This window comes from Thalia democratica, chromosome 2, assembly GCF_965202585.1.
Source record: "Thalia democratica chromosome 2, ktThaDemo2.hap1.1, whole genome shotgun sequence".
Taxonomy (NCBI): domain Eukaryota; kingdom Metazoa; phylum Chordata; class Thaliacea; order Salpida; family Salpidae; genus Thalia; species Thalia democratica.
In genome coordinates this window covers 108062727-108086577 of record NC_139166.1, presented here as the reverse complement: position 1 = coordinate 108086577, position 23851 = coordinate 108062727, and the positions used below count along the sequence as shown (strand labels likewise).

Here is a 23851-nt window from a genome sequence, read left to right as displayed (position 1 = left end):
TGATACACAGTTTAAAAGCACAACATAGTTAACTAGAAACCTTAGACGTTTTATTAGCGACTGAAAAAATTCTAAAATAAATACCTAAGATTGTACAAAAAAATTATCTAAAATTTATTTCATCTCTAATCTTTAGGTAAATAAACTAATAAATATTTCTTTTTGACAACTATTCATAATGCAATGTGTCATTTATGATACCCAGTTAAAAAACACAACACAGTTAACTAGAACCTTCTTAGACTTTTTATTAGCGATTAAAAATTTTCTAAAATAAATACCTAAGACTTAAAAATTATTTGAATTTTAATCCATCTTTTTATCTTTAGGTTCGAATTTTTTGCCACAGCCATTGTACGCGCACATTCCATCATGTTTTTCACCCCATTTCGTGATGCAGTGTTCGTGGAAAACGTGGCCGCATTTTCCGAATGATGCAGGGCATTCCCCGGTCTTTCTGGCGGACAGGCACGAGATGCAATCGTCCTGGAGGTGGTGCTGGCAGATGGCGCAATTTTCATACTTGGTGTCGTACTCCCACGTGGCCACGGCGTAGATCCTCTTCACTGTAAACAGCCTTCTAGGTTGCTCTTGAGAATCTGCCTCGGTGGGTTTTGTCACGGAAGATGAAGTTGTTTTATCAGACATTTTTATTAGTTGGTTTCCTGCTAAAATTGTTTCTTTTTGTGTACTGATCTTTTAATATTTAACAGTTATTAAAAATTGTTTAAAAATGTAACTAAATAATATTAAACGCATCCATTAAGCATTGACCTTACAGAATATAACGTTGCTTTAAAATAAACAAAAGAATAAATTAAACTACAAATTACTAAGTTTAAATGTCTACAAATAAATTTCTAAAAATTCTATGAAAAAATATATTTATGAAAATTTAAATGTCACATAAAACTATTGATAATTATTAAGCATACTTTTTTTTCCAATTTATAGCCAAATATGTATGTACATTAAATAATATATTCATCAGGGTTGCCACTAGTTTTTGGCAAATTTTCTCCAGATTTTCAAATTTTTTTCCAGGTTTTTTAAAGTACACGATTTTAGGTCTAGTTTTAGTTTGAAACTAAGTTTAAGGTAAAAAACAGTGTTAAACAGTATAACAACATTGAAAAGATATTGTAAAATTACTTTAAAAGTATTTATTTAAAAAAGGATTTTGATGATGACAACAAATTTTGATCTATTAGGTAAATTTTTTGTATCAAATCGAAATTCTGCTACTTAATGGGTCCGTTTCAAAAGCAAAAGTGTTTCCCCTAATAATTGCTGAACCATCAACTTTTTTTAGTATTTATATCCTTAACCCTAACCCACCTTACCCAAACATACTAAAAACTAATTAAAACATTTAAATTTTATAAAAAAAAATTATGCTGATTCAGCTAATATAGGGAGATTTCCGTCACATCAACAAAAGGACTCCTACTTAACATGTAAAAATGTTTTAAATTTTAGTTTTTCTAGCCTTTTTAGTAATTTTTGTTCAAAATTCCAGGTTTTTGTTTTTCAAAATTTCCCAATTTCCATGTTTTTAATGTTTTTTTTTCTAAATTGTCAAATTCCAGGATTATTAGAATTCCAGATTTTTTTTGACCCTTTAATAAGTTTTTATAGTTTGCTTTGAATTTCACCAAATAGTTACCAAATTAGAGGTAAAAATAAAAGCATATCATATCTAAATTAAATAATGGTCTGCAACTAGAAAAAATGCTGTTTAAAACTTCTTGATTTTATTGATACAAAATCTTTTTTTAGTTTTCAGGATTGCCACTGACTTTTGGCCAATTTTCTTCAAGTTTTCAAAATTTATTACAGGTTTTTTAAAGTACTTGTTTTGGGTTTAGTTTTTTAGCTTAAGGTAGCATAATGTTTTAAAAAGCATAAAAACATTTAAGAGATACTTTAAAGCTGACTAAAATGTGATTTTTAATAAAAAAAATTTTAATGCTGACAAAAATTTTTAACTATAGAATAAATTTTTTTTGAAATCAAAATTTTTCTACTTAACATGTGAAAATTGTTTAAAATTCCAGGTTTTTCCAGATTTTCATAAAAACTTCTCAAATTCCAGATTTTATTTTTGCCTAAATTGTCAAATTACAGGTTTTCAGGTAAAATGGCAACCCTGAAATTTCTAGTGTGTAGGGTAACCTTGCCAAAAGTGTCACTTACAGAATATTTAGGAACAAGAAATCTAGTGACAATAAATAAACTGACCTTATAATTAAAATTGACTGAGTAAATATTTTTTCTAAATCTTTGGGTAAATTATTTAAAGTAAACAAATTCTTAAACTTAACACTTATCAAAAACTAAAGGGCTTATGCACCAGAAGTATTTTTTACAATTAAAGTGTAATCCAAAATTAATAAATTAATTTTGAAAAAATTTAAAAAAATATATAATTAATAATGTAATAATAATAATTTTACTTAAAAGCTATGCACCATCTTAAACTATTTACATTTAAAAGAAATTATTTAAATACAGCTGGTTTAAAAATGTTCAATTTTTATGTTTTAGACTATTTTAAAATGATTAGAAATATTTTTTAAATTTAACTTTTAATATTTTGAAAACAAGTTTAAAACTAACTAACAGATGAGCTATTTTAAGTAAAGAGTTTCTGAAAAATTTTCAAGAAATCATTTTTTAAAACCACATTATTGCTTACCTGATGGAAAAAATAATTTACAATAACTACAAAAAACTAAAATCTATCACTAGTCTTTGAAGAACTTTCTTCAACAAATGTTTAAAATAAATTGATTAAATTTTAAAAATGCTTTAACTTAAGCAAAAAAAAAGCCATTTTAGTCGTCAGACTTTTTTTGAAAGGTCTCTAAGTTATATAAAAAGTAGGGACAGAATTTAAAGAATTAAGTCTTTTCCATTTTTAATAAAGTAATTATTAAAAATATCTGAAGTTCAAACTTTATCATTATTTACTTTTTATATATAACAGTTTACATTTAATCTAATTTTAAGCACCGTTATATAGAGCTTAAAAAATATAAACAAAGAGTTCTGAATACTGAAAAAGTGTTTATTTTAGTTAAAGTGTCTTTACTATCACTATTATCTTTAACCCTCACCCTCGGTCAGTAACTTTTTTTTCTCTCTTTATTCATATTTTTTCTGTTTTCTTTTACTCACGTGCAAATAATGTATCACGTGCAAAATAGACCCTTGGTGCAAAATCTTTTTCTTTCAATTTTGTTCCGTCGTGCTATTTTGTTGTCATGAAAATTTGGCTCCGTGTAATTTTGTGCTTTCGTGCAATTTTGTTTTCGTGCAGTTTAGTACCCTCGTGCAATTTTATCTTTGAGCAATTTTGACCCGTTCTCTTTTGTACATATATAATATAGGAATATTCTACAAATACGTTGCTGATTGGTTTACCTTTTTTCATAGAGATAAAACTATCCAACCGTGAATTTTGATGCTTACAACAAGAACTTGGCGCCACAAATTGTTACAAATTAGCAAAACATTAGTTTAAAATTAAGGATTTTGATTTTAATGACTAAACCTTACTAGTTTCAGAAATTTGTATACAATTAACTGTAATTTATTTAGCACATAACATTTACAATAAAGCTATTTTTAAATTTTTGACAAATTAGATTTATATGCATATCTAATTGTCTTAATTTATTTGATGACCAAGAAAAACTTATTAATTAGTACTTTAACTTAGGATTAGTTTTTAAACTGCTAATTTAAGGTTATGAGTAGGGGGTCCATAATTTTTCTACTAAAATTCACATTGGCTTTTATAAAATATTATACACATAAGTATCCTAATTACTTAGCATGATATTGCGCCAATACCAAGCTGAAATTGTTTTAGATTTGATGTTTTTTTAAATATTATTTTATGCCAAAAATTAATGTTTTAAGCCTAATATACTTGTTTTATTTAACATCACTTTTATTGTTTTGATTTAACTAATAAGATAATTCTTTTTTTTTGTTTTTACTACTGGGTTTTGATCTCTCAACATTCAACTCAGAGAGTTTTCAAAGCATCTTATTTAAATAATTGATAACTTTTATATTGGTTTAGTTTGGTATAAATATTGCAACAGCTTTATATATTTGTTTTCTGCAAGTTTGTGCTTCTTATAATTAGATCCAAAACTATAAATTAATTAATTTTTCCTTTCACATGTGCATTTTATTTTCTTGAGTTTAGTTTTTAATGTCAGATTCCAAATTTTTGATGTTTATGCTTATGATTTCAAAGTTAAAAATAGAAAAATATAAAGTTTCAGTTGATAGTCATTAGTTTGACTGAGCCTACTAATATTGATATAGTTTTTAGATAATTTTGGTTTGTCAGAGTTTAATAAAAGAATTAATGATAATTAGTTAATTAAGAATAATTTAAGATAATAAAACCTACAGTACAAAATAATCAGAACTAATGTAGAGCATGAAGTGCCATCAGACAAACTGAAAATAACATTTAAAAGTTTTACTCCTTGGTTATTTAGACCTAACCTAAGTTTAAAGTGTGTACCTGACATTATCTTCAATAACAATTCCTAAATTTTAAAGAATTTTTTAGACTTATTTATAGCATCATCAAACCCATCACCCTTTGATAAACCAAAATTAATGGAAAAGTTTTTTTATTCAGTAACTATATTATTATTTAATTTGGTTTTAATTTTGAATTTTAGTTGGTTGCCTGTATTCAAGTCATTAAAAAATTACTTTATTTGTTTTTACTTGGTAAAGTTAGAAATACTTTTTTGTAGGTTGAGGTAACAGAGGTAGGTGTCAAACATATTTTTTATATATGTTTATATGAGTTATTTTTTTACCTTCTTAACTTCACCCTTCTATAAGCATTCTATTGAAATCTCCAACTTTGTCCTCTCATGTTAAGGGTTGTCACAAGGTCAGGAAAAATATAAAAATGACAAAAGTCAGGAAAAAATAGAAGTTTATTAAAAAATGTCAGACAATTTTATATAAACATGCTCTTAATATAACAAAGTTTTTTGTCACTATAAACTGCATTTTGCTAATTTTATTATCAAAAATTTATGCATTTGCAACTCATTTTATTTTCAGTGTCTAATTGAATTTTTTGAATAAAATAAAATCTTTTATGTGTATTTACCTTAATGGTGTATAAGTATTTTGCTTATAGAGACATTTTTTGCATATACATTGCATATATTTTAACCAATATACAATTAAAATAAAAAACTTAATATAATTTTAAGTCTTTGTATATGTATTATTGAATCGGTTTTAAATAAGAATTTGATCAAAAAGTCAGGAAATTTCAAAATGAAAAGTAAAGAATTTTTTTCAGCTCAATCTGTGGCAAACCTGCTTCAAAACTTCAAAAACTGGTTTTCATTATATAAACGGTAAAAATCAACTGTTAGATAAGTTGAAAATCTTTAGTTAAGATCAATATGTAAAAAATTTCCTTACACTTCTATGCAATTGCTATAGACTTTTTTCAGTTGATCACATCTAAAACAGTTTTAGAAATTAAGTGCATAGAAGGGTAAATTTGTTTTGTCAGATAATATTAATTTATTATTTTTTCAAATTTTTATTAACAGAATTTTCTAAATATTTCAAAGAATATTTCCTAAAAATTTGAGGTATTTATCTCAAAAAATGTAGGAGATGGATTTTTAATGAAATAGTCCCTTATGCCTTTGTTTGTATCTTCCATAAGGAACTTTGATCTGCTATATCTCAAAAATTATTAGAATTCTTAAGATATGTATAAAGCAACTTGTAGCTTAGTTGAAACTCTAAAATAAAACTAAAGTGTGAAAAAAGTGATTTACCTCACTATGCCTTTAAATTGTTATAAACCCCCATATGCCTTTAAACATGTATTGTAATGCTTTACTTGGTATTCATATAAAATTGTTGAAATGCTTAATTGTTTAAGTACAAACGTTTTATAAACACAAACTAAAAAAAGTACAGGTTCAATAAAAAACTGTTATGTTAATACTACTTTAAACATACAAAAACAAAAAAAAAGTCTAAATTCAATTTAAAAAATTTATATATTAAACAGAAACAATGAGATAATAAAGGCATTATTGTTTTCAACAGTTATTAAATTCTTAAAATTATGACTGCAATTATGATTACAATTAAAAACTTAAAAAGTTAATATCTGTTGTTCTAAAGTAAACTACTTATTTTTGCCATCATCAACAAAATTGACATGTTTTTTGCCATCAATAGTAAATATTGAACTTCACCACACGACCACCAACAATGTAAATGGTCGTGTGGGAAAGTTAAATATTTATTATGGTAAACATAAAATATAGCTTTTATCTGACACTAACTTATTTGTGACTTTTTCAACAGTTTGTTTTTTTCACAAAGTTGTCTTCTTAAGTACACAAAACACATTAGTTTTACTCCCACTTAAATGATCTTCTCTGTTTTATTACATCTTTAGTTATTTTGAGATACTTGTATGAAAAAAAAAGTTATTTAGAACTAATTATAGATTTTTCTTAACCCTTAAATAGGAATTCATAGTTAACAAAATAAATAAGTAACTTGCTTAAGGTTTGTTTTAGTTGTTACCTCGTATTGTATTTTAAGTTTTTAAGCATTAAAAATATTTTTGATAAGGTAGTTATTCTGGTTTGTAGAAGAATTAGTACCTGAACCAGCATATTATTATACTAAATTGTAATAATTTAAACATACTCTAAAATTAAAAGATAATTAATAGATAAAAAAAGTAAAATAAAGTGTTTTTACAAGTTGAAATGCCTTTAATGGCAAACTTTTTAATTCTTAAAATAATTCTTAAAGATATCTTATTAGTACAATAATAAGTATTGGTTATGCAAACATTTTAAAGTTTTGGTTTAGATCTAAAAAGCTGATTAAATTTAATAATTGTCTTTGTTTTATTCATATCTACTTTAATATGAAAAAGTTATTATTGTCAGACTATATTGTAACTTGTTTGTTTTAATTGTAGTAAATTCTAATGATTGTTTTTTATTTAATGTATTTGGATTCTAAAGCAATATTGTTATATTATCTCTATCAAGGTTAATAAATATATCTCAAACTTTTGTTAACAAATGTTTATCACTTAACAGCAACTTTTTTTGTATTTTACAGTTTTTAGTGAATTTCTTTTTTATAATAATAATTTTTGCCAACTGTGGAATAATAATAAGTGAAACATTGTTAACAAATAGAAACATTTTTTGTATTCAAAAACCATTTGTTACTTAAAATCACTATTTTTTTATTTTAATCAATTTTTTAGTACTTAAATCTTTTCAAGGTATACTAAATTCTTTGACAATAGTAAAACTATTTAGAATAATTTAAAAAATTTTTACTATCAACAAAATAATTTACTTACAATACTAATTTTTAATAATTATACTCTCATATCAGTACCAAGAAATTCTAAGTTCAATTATATTGTTATAATGAATTTAGTTAAGAATTTTTATGGTTGCATTTTTGTTTTTTATAAGTTAATCACCTCATATAAATTAATAGTTCATTAAAAAGTAAGTACTAGTTTTATTTTATAAATAATATTTATAAATATACTACTACTTATAATATAGTAATAACATGTTCATACTCTGTAGCAGACATGCCATTTGTCAATCCAACAAAATTTAAAAAATCAATCGTGTATGCCATTTTTACTTAAAACAAACTAAGCTTATAAAGTCTTGATGGTCAGTTTGGAACTCATTAGCATTCTGGAAATCCTGCACTTAAGCCTGTAGAACTGTGTTATTAAATTAACAGAAGGAATTTTGATTTTGTATAAAATTCCTTAGAATATGTTGTTAATTTATTTAAACATACTTGTTTTATTGAATTCTTTTATTATTTGACAAGGAGTTGATAACTAAAATTTAAAAACTTAATTTAGTTGACTAGCAACATTTGAAAAACAATGTCCTTTATGGAAGCTTAAATTGTTTACTACAAGATACTTTTCACAGTAAAAAAAACCTTTGAGATATAATCAGGGGTGTAAATAAATTCTGATACAAACATATAATGAGAAATTTTCATTGCAATTTTTTTCTCCCTCATTTTTTAACCATTAACCTCAAGTTTTGTTGTAACAGTTGAAAAACTTATGATTTTGAAAACCAATTCCATTTTACAAAAATAACACAAATTTTTTAGTAATTTTGATAAAATTCATGTTGTTTTCATATAGTGACTTAATGTATTTTAAGTAAGTTATGGTAGCTTGCCTAAACAGCCTTTATAAATTAAATGTTTGTAAATTTTCTTCTGTAATAGCATACAGTATAGTTTAAATATTAGTTGTAGTAAACTATTTAGTATTTACACAAATTTTAATTTTAGATAACTAAATAAAGTTGGATACAACTTTAAAACAATTAATTTTGAATATAACTAATAATTACTACTTCAACATGTGATTCTATCAGTTTGAAGAACAAGTCTGAAAAAGAGGAAAATCTTCTCCATAGTTATTATTAATCTTCATTATGCTCTGTAAGTTTTCCAAATTATTTTTTATTTTCTGAAAAGGAATCAGTTTAGACCTATTTAAAATTTATAGTTACATTGTATATTTTAATCAATAACTACTTAGTGTATTTTATCATTACAATTAAAAAAATTGATTTTAACAACTTAATTAATGTTAATTGACTTTAACTTAAGAATATTGCAGAGTTGCCACTCACTCAGAATAACTCAGGATATTTTGAATTTTTTTAAATCTTAGGGTATTATGCGTTTATTATTTTAAATCATTGTGACTCTGGAATATTTATTAGTTTTTTCAATTTTGTAATAACTTACTTCTAGTTAACTATTTAAGCTTCGTATTAGAACTAATGTTCATTCTATTAAAATCACGTTTTAACTCTTTTAGCCTTAAAATTATTAACTGTAGGAGCAGTTAGAATTTTGTTTGATAATTTTTTTATCCTTTATGCTTGTACCTTACATAAGATACCTATGAAACTCAAAATTTTATTGCTTACATTTCAAGTTACTTTGGTTAAAAACTAACTTATAGCTTAAAAAGTTGAATTTAAAAAAAAATCAAAAATTTTTTACCTCTTAAGGCAAAAATAATCTTTTTGTATTTAAAATACAGTAATTGTCAAAACTACTCATAAAATTTTTTATATACTGCAGTTTATATGTTGTTATCTAAGTAAAAGTTAAGGGCATAGGGGGGTAAACACCCATTTTTGGTTTTTGATCTTGTTTTATATAGTTTTTACTAAGCTACAAGATGCTTTTTACAGATTTAAAAATTCATATGCTTGACCGCACAAACTACTTAAAAATCATGTTCATTTTTCTTATAAATAATTAAAAGAAAGGTTGTATGTGTGTTAGGGTGCTTAAAAATATGACAAACTTTTTGTTTTCAGCTGAATTTTTCTTAATAATTGGTAAATACCTCTAAAACACACTGTGCATAATTTTATATGATTTTAAAAACTTTCACCTCAACAGAATTAAATCCATTTTCTTAAAACCACCCCTGTGCAAATTGTCCAGGACCAAAAATTTGACCTTGGAATTTAATTTGCATGTAGCTAACTACCACCCCAAACACATTTTGCAAAATTTAAAGAAATTTTTGTCGTGGCACTTATTGATTTTTTGAAAAAAAAGTAATTTCAAGAAAACTGACTAAAAGTGTTGAAATGAAGAAATGCCTCCACAGAACTTTCAATAGCCGTTTTGAATTGTGCACAGAGAGTATTTGTGATAATTAGCCACACATGTAAAAATATCTAGCTATAGATTTCAAATTATTTGGGTCCCAAACATTAGCATTGGGGTGGTTTTCAGAAAATCAAATTGCACCAATGTGATTTTTTTTTAAAATCATCTAAAAATTTGTACAGTGTGTTTTTGTGGGGACACGTTCAAAATCCACCCAGTCAAGTTCAAGAACCGCTTACCGATTGAGGGTAAGGGTTAGGGGTAACAGTGATAGTGAAAAATAAATTAAAAATAAAAAAATTGCAAAAATATATAAAATAAACTAATAGAAAATAAATTATGTGGATTTTGAACGTGGATGGATTTTGATAGTATACCGTTTTTGTGGTAATTGCAACCTGTTCTAGAATTCTAGATGAAAATTTTAAGGTATTCATAAGCACCCTGATGTGTTAGACGTTCACTAAACTTATGAGAAATACTGCTTACTTATATTTAACATTAAAAGTTTATATCGATTGAGATTAAAAAACAAAATTTGTGGATAATTTTATGTGACCATGTTAGTTAAATTTACATATATTAGAAAATAGTTTGATTTTTTTGAAAATTTAGTTGACTTTAATCTTACCACATAAAGTACTCACTTGCATGAATAAACTCAAATCATGATAAGTATTGATTTGAGATTTAAAACAAAAACTACAATCTTATTCCTAAAAATAGTGCAGAACTAGCCACAAGGCTAAAAACTTATAAAAAAACATATTCTTGAACAAAATAGGTCAAATAAAATGAAAATATTGAAAATGGATCAACTAAATCATATTCTATATCTACAAGAAAATCTGTCCTGAGATTTGAAATATCTTAAAACTACCTGTGTTAAATATTAATTTCAAAATATCCTGAGTACCCTGAGTGTGTGGCAACCTTGTAATTTCAACTAAGTTAATAACATTATGTTTTTGACTTGAAGATTATATTATTCTTTTGGAATATTTTTAAATAAGTTTAAAAATTTGTAATATATAATTGAGCAAGTAAAATATTATTAAAGTAAGTGTTCTTATACTACCTAGATTACAAAAGTTTTAGTTTATTTTATTCTGGTTTACAGAAAAACTGTACTTTTTATTGTTTATATATTATTAAATCTTATTTTAATTTTTCAGATTGGTTTCCATGCCAAAATTCTTTGGAAGTTTTCATGTACAAGGCATGGACTAAAAGGTTTGTAGGCTGCTAGAAATTCGTTCACAAATCATTCTTTTATAATTTAATTCTTTTTGATGCGTATTTAAACAGGCATGCCAATAATTTAAGTGTTCTGTTGTTAATTTGAATGCATAAAGCTTTTAGTTTGTGGCTTAAAAATATTTTGAATAATTTTTAGTTTTGTCATGTATTCAACAAACAACTCTTCCAGTCAGCAGTATTTTACTGTTTAAAACTTATATTAATAATTGAATTTTATTTGTTTATGGTTTTTTATATTATTTATGTCTTTATACTTAACACATTTGTTATGATATTTTTTCTAACTTGTAATAGTTATTACTTTTAGTTTTAAATATAATAATAGTTAAGGTTATTTATGATTAAAAAAAAGCTTTATTAATAGTTATTTATATCAATACAATTTTTAGTTTGTTTTATTGTTCTGAAAATTCCGTTTTCAAAGATAAATTGTTGACTTGTATAGTTATTTGTTGAATAAAAGATAATATATTTATGCTTTCACAAGTTTATTGATATTTAATAACTTGTATTTCTTCAGCTTACAAATAATGGCAAAAATAATATTTTTTTACCACCACTTAATATAAACTGAATGAATGTGTGCATTTTTTATTTATTTTAGTGCTTAAATTTCAATGTTGATTGCTGTTATTGATTTTTTTTTGTTCTTTTTCTCATAAAATAAACATCATAAAATTTATAACAATATTTGAGTGATTCATTATTTTTTGTATTTTTTTCTTACTTTTTATTGAATATATAATCAAAAATATAAGTCACTGGTTAACAGTACATTTTATGTAGGCTTTAGTTGTAGAAAATAAGGTTTAGATTAGTATAATAAAATTATCATAATTATAATGTTGTGATACAATCATAAATTTAAATTTGAAATTTTCTAGAATTAAATTTATTATAAAAATTATATTTGAATGTAAACAATATTTTGTTTCATAATTACATTAAAATTTTTTTTATTTGTATGAAAATTAAAAGAGGTCTAATTGTTATAGTGTTGAAAAAAACTAAACAACTAAACTTTTAGATTTTCTACAAATTTTTTACAACAATTGTAATAAGTAAAATTTACATAATGATCGTTCTTTTAAGTAATTTTTATAAATCAATAAGTATTAGTCAGGGTTGCCTAAAAACCTGGAATTTGAAAATTTAAACAAAAAACCTAGAATTTGAGGCTATAATAACTATAATTTTGAACAAAAATAACTAAAAGAAGCTTGGAATTTCAAACTAATTTTACGTGTAAATTAGCAAAATTTCAATTAGATACGAAAAGTCTACCATTAAGATTTAAAGATATTATATCACTTAAATTTTTTTCATAAAAAAAAAAGCATATGAAGGAGCTTTACTGTAGTTTTTCAATGTCTTATTATTTAAACAGTTTTTTTCTTTCCTTAATTTTAGTTTTATACTAAAAATGGACAAAAAAACTTTTTTTTTTTTGAATTTGTAAGAAATTTACAAATCAGCTTTGCTTTGGCAACCCTTATCAAGAAATTATATTTAGTTATTTTTAAGCTATTATCATTTTATAGTAGTTATATAAATATTTAAAATAATAACATTAAGTTGGCTAAAGTTGACGTATTTCAGAAGGGGATCTTAAGACATACAGTTATAAAATACTGGTAAATTTATTGTTAGTTTATATAAAAATTAAAACACTCTGCATCACTTTTTAGCTATATTTTTTTCTAATTCAACCAATTTTTTAGGTATGAAAGTGATTATGTTTTAAATAAAGCTTTATTAGACTATATTTGTATAAATACTCCTTTTTAAGGGTAAAGGGGAGTCCAACATTTTTTTACAAAAATTAACATTAGCTCCTATTTGAAAGCTTGGAGTATATACTACAAGATACTTTTCAAAGAACAAAAAACATAACTTTTGAGATATAACCAGTGATATAAAAAATCCTATAGAATCTAAAGATTCATATAAGGCCAAATTTTAAAAAAGTAAATGAAAAGTATCCTATTTCATTTCAAAAGCGTTTTACTTTAAAAACAATAAGCTGACAATGTTTGAGAAGTTGAGCTGTGAACATTTTAACTGTGTTATTTTTTGACTTTACCCACTAACAAAGGCTTCAGTACTTACTAGTGTGCTTGTATGTACGGCAACATTTCAGTTTTCTGCTGGAATATTTTTAAATTGGCAAAACTAAACCACTAAACACCCTGTGCAAAATTCTAACTAATTTAGTTAAATTTTATAGAGGCTATTTTTGATTTTGAAAACTACCCCAATGCAAACTGTATGGGACCTAAAAATTTGACCTTAAAATTTATAGTTGAACTTTTTTTACATGTTTAGCCAATTATCTCAAATACTCTCTGTGAAAATTTAAAACAATTCAATGAAACTTTTATGGTGGAATTTCTTGTTTTTTTGAAAAAAAAAACATTTAAAGAAACTTAAAAAAAAGGATAAAAATTACATAAATCAAGAATACCTCAATAAAAAAAAATTAATTGTCTGATGAGTCCAGATAAGAAGGAATAACCTGGTAATAGATTGTCCTGGAGACTGTTGTTTTTGGTCGTGTGGTGAAATTCATTGTTTGTTATTCAAATTTTCAGGAAATGTTCTTTTCTATGTTACAAACAACTTGTAGGAAGCAGATATTTGAAAAAATAAATTCTGAAATAGGACGAAGTTGACAAATAATAAATTTTTTGGTTTATTTTACATAAAAAAAATATTGTACAAAAATCAAAAAATCTTTTCCTACAAGTTGCATTTTTAGTTTATTAAGAACAGCTAAAGATAGTTTTGAAACAATCGCACAAAAAGTTAAGGAGGAGGTATATTTTTAGTGAAAAAATCTGATTTTTAGTTTGCGCCTCCCATAAAGAATCTTCTAGTTTCAAAATGTATTTCACTCCTCCCCCGTATACCCTTGAACATATAATAGACAAAAAAGTGGTAAATTGTTTAAAAATATATTAGTAAAATCAGATTTTCTTAGCCTAACAATACACTTATTTATAAGAATATTAGTAGTTTTTGGCTACAAAATTTGATAAGAAGTTTATGGAATATCATATAACTAAAAATAAAGTACATAAAAGTTTTTGTCTATGCAGTAGTAAAACCATTGGATAAAAATAAAACAATATAACGTTTTATTTAATATAACATTATTACAAGCATGTAGTTTTTATTTTTGGTTTCTTACTTGCTTAAAAATAACTTCATTTATCAATTAGTCTGCAGAAATTTTAACTACTAAATCAATAATTTACAAAAAAAAAATTTGTGCATATATATATATTGAAATATTTAGTATTTACAAATAAACAGTTTAAGTTTAAATACAACTTTAATTATAAACATTATCTTCAAAAACTTAGAATAAAATACACAATTCAATAAACTAAATATATTTCAAGCAATGTTTCAATATCATCTTGCAATTCTATCTAAATTTGGAACGGTCAAAATTGCACCAAGGGACAATTTTACTCAAAAGTAAAAAAACAAAAAAAAATTAAAAGATAAACTAATAAAAAAAAAATGACCAACGGCTGGGTTGCCACTTTACCTGGAATTTGACAATTTAGGCAAAAAAACAGGAATTTGAGAAATTTGAAAACAAAAACCTGGAACTTAAAACAAAAATCACTAAAAAAACCTGGAATTTTAACAATTTCACATGTTTATTAGTAAAATTGCGGTTTGACTCAAAAGTCTAAGATATAAACAAATTTTTTTTTCTTCATCAAAATAATTTTAATGCCATAGGGGGGTCTTTTTACAAAAATAAACTTTGGCTTTTATATGAAAGCTTCAAGTACAAACTACAAGACAGTTTTTATAGATTCAAAGATACCAACTTTTGAGATATTTTATTATTGTAAAAAGTTTTCAATACAAATGTATGGACCACAAATTTTTTGGGTTAATTTTCTTGGAAATTTTAAAAATCACTATAAATCTATCTCCTTCATTTTTCAAGCAATCTTCTTCAATTTTCAGGAAGTTTTCATTATATTAAAAAAAAACGTCACTTATAAATTTTAATAATTAAAAAAAATAAATGCAATAATTTTTCAAAATAATACACAAAGAAATATACATTTATTTAAGTTTTTTTAAAGTCTAAAGTAATATTTTTTTCATTGTAGAAAGATCAGACTGTGAAAGTTTGAAGAAGATTGCTTGACTAAGTAGGAGGAGATAGATTTTAGATAAAATAGTCTTTTTTTGCTGTTTTAGTTATCCCTTCCCATAGGGAACCTATTATGCTGCCTGACTTTGACTCTTTATATCTCAAAAAATAATTCAAACTTTTTAAAACAATAAAAAACATCTTGAAGCTTAGAAAAAAGTCAATAAAATAAGATTAACTTGTAAAAACATGGCTAACCCCCCCTATGACCATCCTATTTATAGTAGCTTTACAGTATCTTTTCAATATTTTTATACTAATTAACACAGTTTCTTACCTTAAACTTAACTTTAAACTAAAAATAGTCCCAAAAATGTGTTCTTTTAAAAACGTAGAAGAAGTTTGGAATCTTCTGGAAATTTTTTTGAAAAAATGAGGGTTAGGGGTAACAGTGATAGTAAATAATTAAAAAAAACTAATAAAAATTATTATTAAAAAAAAAAAATTAAATAAATTAACTAAAAAAAAAGGCTACCAACCATGGGTAAGGGTTAGGCAGGGTTGCCACTTTACTTGGTAATCTGAAATTTTGAAAAAAAGCACTCAAAAAACTGAAATTTTTAACATGTTAGGTAGTAAAATTTTGATTTGACACAAAAAAATTTTGATGTAGATAAAATTTTTTTGTCATCATCAAATTTTTTTTTTTAAATAACACATTTAGTAAAGTAACTTAATAGTATTTTTTCAATGTTTTTATACTATTTAGTCCAGTTTCTTCCCTTAAACTTAACTTTAAGTGCATAGGGGGGTAAACACCCTTTTTTGGTTTTTGATCTTATTTTATATAGTTTTTACTCAGCTACAAAATGCTTTGTTACAGAGCTCAATAGATTACTTATGGAATAACCAAAGAAAAAATGCAAAAAAAAGACTATTTAATTAAAATTACATCTTCTACAGTTTTTAGGCAAAATCCTTTAGAAATTTACTCGTCTAACCTTAACTAAATAGTAAACATTTCCATTGTAGGATTTTTTAATTTTAAGTAAAAATAATTTTTGTCAAATAAAAAGAAATATTATTTTATTTTTCCTGGTCATACTATAAAATTTTTATTTTTTGGAAATTGTTACAATAAAATTTTTTATTGATTCAAGGAACATTTCCCAAAAATGTCAGTTCAATTGTTTAAAATATTTAATTGTTTTTTCAAAATTTTTAAAAAATTGGCAATAAAAGACTTCTCTTCCACATGTTTGTAAGAAAACTTTTTACACAACTGACTACATACCAAAAGTTATCTAAAATTTGTTTTTTGTGAATCTTATAGTATATTATAGCTTTCATATGTGGTCTAATGTAATGTTTTTTAAGGTTGCCCCCTCCAATATTTTAATTGTTTCAAAATAATGTAATATTGCACTTTCGTATTATTGACAATTTTTATACATGGACCTCAACAATTTGTCAATAAACTCTGCCTAAAAGTTTTAAACAGAAATTTTGAGCAAAAAAGGTTGGAATATTCAGACTTAATTTTCAACTTATAGATTATTATTTCATCATAAGAAACTTATTGAACTTTAACTGCAAAAGTAAGTGTTTTACCCGATCCAAAAAAATAATATTCAGCCTGGTCCAAATCTTATTTTAAAACCAGGATCTGGACAGATCAGGATCCTGATTTTTTATTTTGAAATTGGGATCCAGGCATATCCTATACATTTCTGAAACTTTTCCATAATATTTCAAAACTACCCTAAAATACGCCTAATACTTTTTTTGCTCTTATTCATAGACTTGAAAATATTTAATACAATTTTCAAAACTCTCAATATGCCTTATACCTTTTATGCAGAAAAAAACAATGAAAGTATATTCATTACCTACCAGATACATATCAGTAGGACTAAGCCAGATCAATTTAATACTTTTTAAGTTAGTAACTGGCATGATTTGGCCAAGTCCAAATACTAGGATCTGGTAGATTACTAGTAAAAAATGTTTAGTAGCTAAGATAAACCTCTGCAAATTGGTATAAACTTGTAAGAAAAATTTGGTCCCCTTTTATGGACTCTTAATGTGTTTGTTAGTTTTAATTTGAATTAAGTAGTACTTACTATAAAACTAAAAGGTATAGAAGTTATAACTCTTAGATTATTTTATAGATGAAAAATAAATTAATCTTGTTTAATTTCACAAAAAAATAATCAATATAGCAATTGTGATCAAAGTTAACTTAACAAAACAATATTAAAACTACAAAAACACCAATTAAAAAAAATCAAGTAAATAAAGCAAGACTATAGTCTAAGTATTTTTGTCTACAAAAAGTAAGTTTTCTATTTAAAATACAGATAGCCTCTAAAGGCCATAGGGACCCACCTTGATTTTTACAAGTTGATTTTGTTAAGTTTTACCTGAGCTATCAGTCCCTTTTAACCGCTTTACAAAATTCAAAGTAACTTATGATATATAAGCAATCAAAGTCAATGTGATTAATAGGTAGCTAATACAGGTAACAAACCAAAGATATTAAAAAACACTATTTCACTGAAATTATATCATCTTGTTCATTTTTAAACAATTCTTATTCAAATTTTTAGATTAAGTCCGATTACTAATATTTAAATTGATTCAATGCAGAATTTTTATTTTGATAAGTAAAAAATATGATATTTCTAAAAACACAATATTAAAAGGTATTTTAAACTATATAAGGAATGTTTTCTGAAAGTTTATGGTCTAGCTCAAAATATTAAGGAAAAGATATATTTTCAGCTACTTTTTAGTTTTTGAGAAAATTAACTCTGAAAAAATAGTGGTACATACGTTTGTATTTAAAACTTTGTGCAAATTTTAAAATAACTCAATAGTTAATTATTTCCTATAGTTCTATAACAACTAGCTTGTAGTAAATATTTGTATCTTTCGATTAAGAACCCAATGTTAATTTGTGTAAAAAACTGTCAATTTTGTTGGAAGTGAAAAAGCTCATTATAAATCTAGATAGAAAAAACAAAAAAAGTAGTTGCTTTTTTTAATAAAACTTTTTAAGTTAAAAAATACCTGGTTTGAAAAGATTAAATTATTAAATAAGGTAGATATTACTTTAAAATTTGTAGAAGTTTAGTTTAAAAATGAAATAGAAGATAGATTTTTAGTAAAATTATTGTTTTGGTGTTCTCCTTCAATAGGGATCCTATTGAGCTCACCAACTTTGATTGCTTTTATATCAAAATAACTAAGCATTAATAAATGTCTGACAGTTAAGATAAAACTCTACAACATAAGACCAACTTGTTAAAATTATGGTGATTACCACTATGGCCTTAATATCATAGAAGAGGTTTATGGGCGATTTCAGATTCTACATTGGCTCAAAATTAAACAGGGTTGCTACCCTTTTAGTCAAAAAATGTCCTGAGTTTTTCCAAATCCTTAAAAAAAGTTTAAATATTAATTTCATAATTAAAACAGAAACTGTAATCTTATTTCTAAGAATAATGATAAACTAACCACAAGGTTAAAAAAATCTAAATAAACAATTCAAAATCAATAAAAATCATGTTCTTGAACAAAATTGGTTAAATAATCAAATAAAAAAGTATTGAAAATTGATCAATTAAATTTCATTCTAGATCTATAAGAAAATTTATATGAGATTTTTAAATAACTTTTAACTATCCTGAGATTTAAATAAAAAAACTTAAATTTCCTGAGATTTTCTAGAATTTCAAAATATTTTGAGTGTGTGGCAACCCTGAGTATTTTTCAAAATCTACCTTGTACATTTTCACACCAATTTTAACTGTTGTATTGTGCACAGGTCTAAACTTAAGAGGATATTTCTATTATAATAACCATATGTACCATTGCTTTTAAAATTCAACCTTGCACAGTAGGTGCGCACCAATTTAAATTACAATAAACTGTTCACTTGTATGCACCCCTATACGCAATTCTACTACTTGAAAACACTTCTGAATAATAGCACCTGAGCTATTATTATGCAATTTTAAAATAATTTTCCAAGGGCACTTACTTGAAATGTTGAGTTCTTCAATTTTCGGTTTGGTCCATAAAATTAATTTAGTTTAAAAGTCTGATTAAAAAATTACAACTTGTTGATAGAAGTTAAAGAATAATTTTTTTCAATTTGATATAAATCTGAAATGATTAAAGTTTTACAAAACATTTTTCAATAAATTGATTATAAAAAACCAATAAACATTTTTAATCATACAGACTGTACATATAAAAAGTATTATAAGCCTTTATCATGGTAATTTCAGTAAAATTTTCAACAGTAAACTATAATCAATTGCCTCTAAAAACACTATAACTTGATAAAAATTTAATATAAAATATAAGGCAAATTAAAGTATTTACTAAAATATATAACCTAGCATAATAGACTAATCAACAGTAAATACCTATAGAATTATACTAAAATAGAAAAACAAGTCTGAGTTCTAATATCAAATGTTTCTTTCATTTTCTTGGGCAATTAAAAATGATTGTCCCTGGACATGGCTGAAGCTTGGAAGTTGGACATCATGCTATTATTTGACTTTGCAGAGTCGGGAGCTGGTCCAATCACAACCACAATGATTTGTTGATCCGAATAAGTTTTCAAAACAACTATATGCTTTCCATTGTGCATACACTCCCCAACTTTCTCAGCTGCCAGAGTCCTCTCAGTCACATCTTCAGATCGACCAAAGTTTTTGAAATGGTTTTGTTGTCCAAACATTATATTCAAACTAAAATTCTGTTGAAATATTTGTAAATTTTTGTTTTAAAAAATTTTAAAAAGTGAAACTTATTTTATGTTAATATAATTTCTTACATTAATAGTAAAAATTTATAGTGGTCATATTTATACACATAATTATTTAATAAACTTATTGTTGAATATCAGACACTATCAATCAAAGCAAATATAACATATAAAAGCTCTATGAAATTCTATTTGGTCATAATTCGAAAGTAAAATTTTAAATTTCAAACTAATATTCAATTGCCTATTAGTATAAGAAATATACATAAAACGTACGGCAAAATATAAAAAGTTAATAGAAAATACTACCTAGTATATCTAAACTAAAGCACGGTAAATACCTAATACAAAAACTATCAAAATCAATATATATTAGAAGTTGTTCAATTTTAAACTCTTATTATTATATTGGCTCTATCCAGTTGAACAAGCAAGAAATTTTGGCCAAAAAGTTTAATTTTGTTTTGCTGAAAGCAACATTGTCTTGTTGTAATTCTGATACTTTCACTTGTGGCATTTGTTAGCAGGTGAATTAAACCTTCCTAGAATCTGAACTAAACCATCCTGATACCTCGGTTTGTACCTGATCTAATGGCACCAAAAAATACTGTCTTGTTGCTCAGACATTTCTAAACCTGTGACATTGCACCTGGCAGTTTTAGAAGCTTGTTCTATTTTTACTGCAATAAGTTGTTGATCACATTATTTGTTGACCATTATCTACATAAGACCATTTGTTTTATGTATTGACTTCTACAATATTTTGCACGCCTGATTCTATTTGACCTTCTCGACACTTTCCATGTGACATTTTAATAACTTTGAAGGTAATGAACTCAATGTAAATCAATTTTTTTGCTTGTTTTTCTTTCTGAAACTTTTTAAAGTTAATTAACATTTTAATCTGATGTATCTAACTATTATCAAGTTGAATCTTTCTTTTACTGGCTTATTTATTAAACCTTAAACCCCCTGTTGATAATAATTGTGTCAAGTATTTTTCAAAGTAGGTTATTTCAGTACAAATACAAGGAATTGTGCAATGTTGGCAAAATTTCAATGACTTTTGTGTATTGACAAAATGTCTTTTGCAAATTCCTTGAATTCCACAAAAAATAAGTTCAGTTATTGTAAGCTCAGTGTGTGGTCAACGATCGAAAAAATATTATAAAAAACTGTAGAATAAAGATAAAATAAATTACTTAAGATGAAACTAATTGAAATGTCATTTAAGGTTTCTTGGTACACCAGGTCCTTAGACCAAACTTTTTGAATCGTTCATAAACAATGTATATGTTTAAATACTTTCTAAAATTTTTTGATTGTGTTAACATTCCATTTTAGCTATAAATTGTAAATCATAAGAGTATTTAAGCTTAAAATAATTAAAATAAATTCAGAAACCCCAAGCTATTTTTCAAATATTGTATAATTATGTAGATGTGATAAACTTTAATTGATATCAATAAAACCGAAAATAAAAAGCATGTTTTATTACTAAACCATCTCTTAAGTGCAATTTCAATGCTGTTAGAGCTCTGGTTTATTAACTATAGAAAATAAACTCAATTCAAAAACTGATATTTCTCAACCTTGCAGCACGTCTGAGAACAAAGCAAAGTTTGAAGATTGTCACGTGATCTTATCTTTGCTGCACTCATCACCCTATATGGCCTGCAGACACTACAGAATCAGTTTTTATTTAGATTTTGACCTCGCAATAAGTCATTCAAAACTCAAGTCCTAATTCAATACATTCAACTGTATCGATGGTGTACAACTCGATAACCAAAAGGTTTTTCTGTACACCAGGTCCTAGGACCAAACTTTTGGAGCACTTATTTTTTGTTGTTTAATAAAGAAACAGATCTACTACCATCAATCAAGATTAAATCGCAATAAGTCATTGAAAAGTTTTAAGTCAAGACACAACCGTATCAATGGTGTATGACTCGATAACCCAAAGGTTTTTTCGTACACCAGGTCTTATTTCTTGTTGTTTAATAAACAAACAAGAAACAGATCTACTACCATCAGTCAAGATCAATGACAAGGATATCGAAAATGAAAAAAAAGCTTTGTATACCTTGGCTTAAATGTTGCGTCAATACATCATTGGACATAGAAATAAATAGTTGTATTGGTTAAACCCACTTTTACTCATTTGACTGCGAAAGTTTGGGAAAACTAAATGTTAAACACTCGCATACTTACACAATTATTGTTATTGTGTAATCATAACACTGCTATATGGTAGCAAGACATGGACTTGTCTAGCGTGCAGGAGAAGAAAGTCAACTTGTATGGTAACAAAAGATCACAAACAATGAAGTTTGAGACGTAATAGTCCTTCCACCATGTACTCAGTCAACGTAGACGTCTCTAACTCGGTCATGTTCTGAGGATGGGTGAAGAACAAATTACATAGTCATTGTTGTTTAGTGGGTTGGTCGTTGGCAAACGCAACTCGCTAATAACTAAAGGTTGGTCAAAACTACGTATTAATGATGACGCGTGACCTAAAAGGTTTGAATATAAGGGCTGATAAGTGGGTGTTCTTGCAAACTCAATTGGCAATCTACATCATTGGACATAGAAATAAATAGTTGTATTGGTTAAACCCACTTTTACTCATTTGACTGCGAAAGTTTGGGAAAACTAAATGTTAAACACTCGCATACTTACACAATTATTGTTATTGTGTAATCATAACACTGCTATATGGTAGCAAGACATGGACTTGTCTAGCGTGCAGGAGAAGAAAGTCAACTTGTATGGTAACAAAAGATCACAAACAATGAAGTTTGAGACGTAATAGTCCTTCCACCATGTACTCAGTCAACGTAGACGTCTCTAACTCGGTCATGTTCTGAGGATGGGTGAAGAACAAATTACATAGTCATTGTTGTTTAGTGGGTTGGTCGTTGGCAAACGCAACTCGCTAATAACTAAAGGTTGGTCAAAACTACGTATTAATGATGACGCGTGACCTAAAAGGTTTGAATATAAGGGCTGATAAGTGGGTGTTCTTGCAAACTCAATTGGCAATCTACTATACACAAAAGACTGAAAGAAAGGGAAAAGAATACCTTAAGAAACCGTAGTAGACGAAGAAACGAGAATCAAAATGAAGTTTTGTATGTTTACTAATCATTCTATTTTTTATTTGTTTGCTTTGTTTGTTGCATTTACGTGTATATTAGTTGTTTTTATTCTTCTATGCACAATATGCATAGCCGGTTTCGGCTTACAGCAGGTCTATCATACAGAATTAAAAGTTTAAAATATATAAAAAAAAAAAAACGTAAAAAAAATATTCAATTATCTTAACGCAAATACTTAATTATTTGTTGACAATTTTTTTAGTATAAAACTATTTACTGATTAAATAAACTAAATTTTTTTGCAGATTTCAATCTGAACAAGATAATAAAACCTGAGTTTGGATCATGTAGTGTACTTCGATACCAAAAACGTCCTGACTAAGTTGTCCAGTTTCGGTTGATTGGTCCACTTTGCACAACTATCCAGACTTCTGATTGGACCATTTTGCTCAACACAACCTTTCCAAACAGTTTATTACCCGTTCCTTATTTAATTTTCCTTGTGGTCCGAACGTTTGTACTTGTGAGGGAAGCTCCTTTCTAATATTTTAATATTTTTAATGTTGTTAAATAATGTTTATTTTATTGAATTTGTGAGTTTAATTTTAAAACAACTACTTAAATTTGTATAGCTTTTATTTTAATGAAGTTTTCTGTTTATTAAAAATGCTTTTAATATTAACTTTTTGTTAAGAACTTTAAACTGTATGTTAAATTCTTCAACAATGAATTATTCTATTTGCTTTTTTATGTTTACAAAAGTTTAAATGATTTTGATTTTTTTTTTTGTAGTTAATAAAATTAGCAAATAGTTTTAAAGTATTTTACATC

The 23851-nt window shown here is 25.6% G+C and overlaps 1 protein-coding gene and 1 long non-coding RNA gene across 2 annotated transcripts; one reads left to right on the top strand and one right to left on the bottom strand.

The window, feature by feature from the left end:
• Positions 1-306: 306 nt before the first annotated feature.
• Positions 307-648, bottom strand: LOC145829168 (RING-box protein 1-like). Its single transcript, XM_082936889.1, has one exon. It carries the CDS (start codon positions 646-648, stop codon positions 307-309), a length of 342 nt encoding a protein of 113 aa, XP_082793015.1.
• A 7754-nt stretch (positions 649-8402) lies between these two features.
• LOC145830041 (uncharacterized) lies at positions 8403-23629 on the top strand. Its single transcript, XR_014369599.1, has 3 exons — positions 8403-8550; positions 10923-10980; positions 23326-23629. It is a non-coding gene; the product is annotated as an uncharacterized LOC145830041 (long non-coding RNA).
• Positions 23630-23851: the final 222 nt, after the last annotated feature.

Excerpts from the sequence above, each read along its gene's own strand:
- LOC145829168 (XM_082936889.1), bottom strand. The coding sequence starts at position 648 with ATGTCTGATAAAACAACTTCATCTTCCGTGACAAAACCCACCGAGGCA.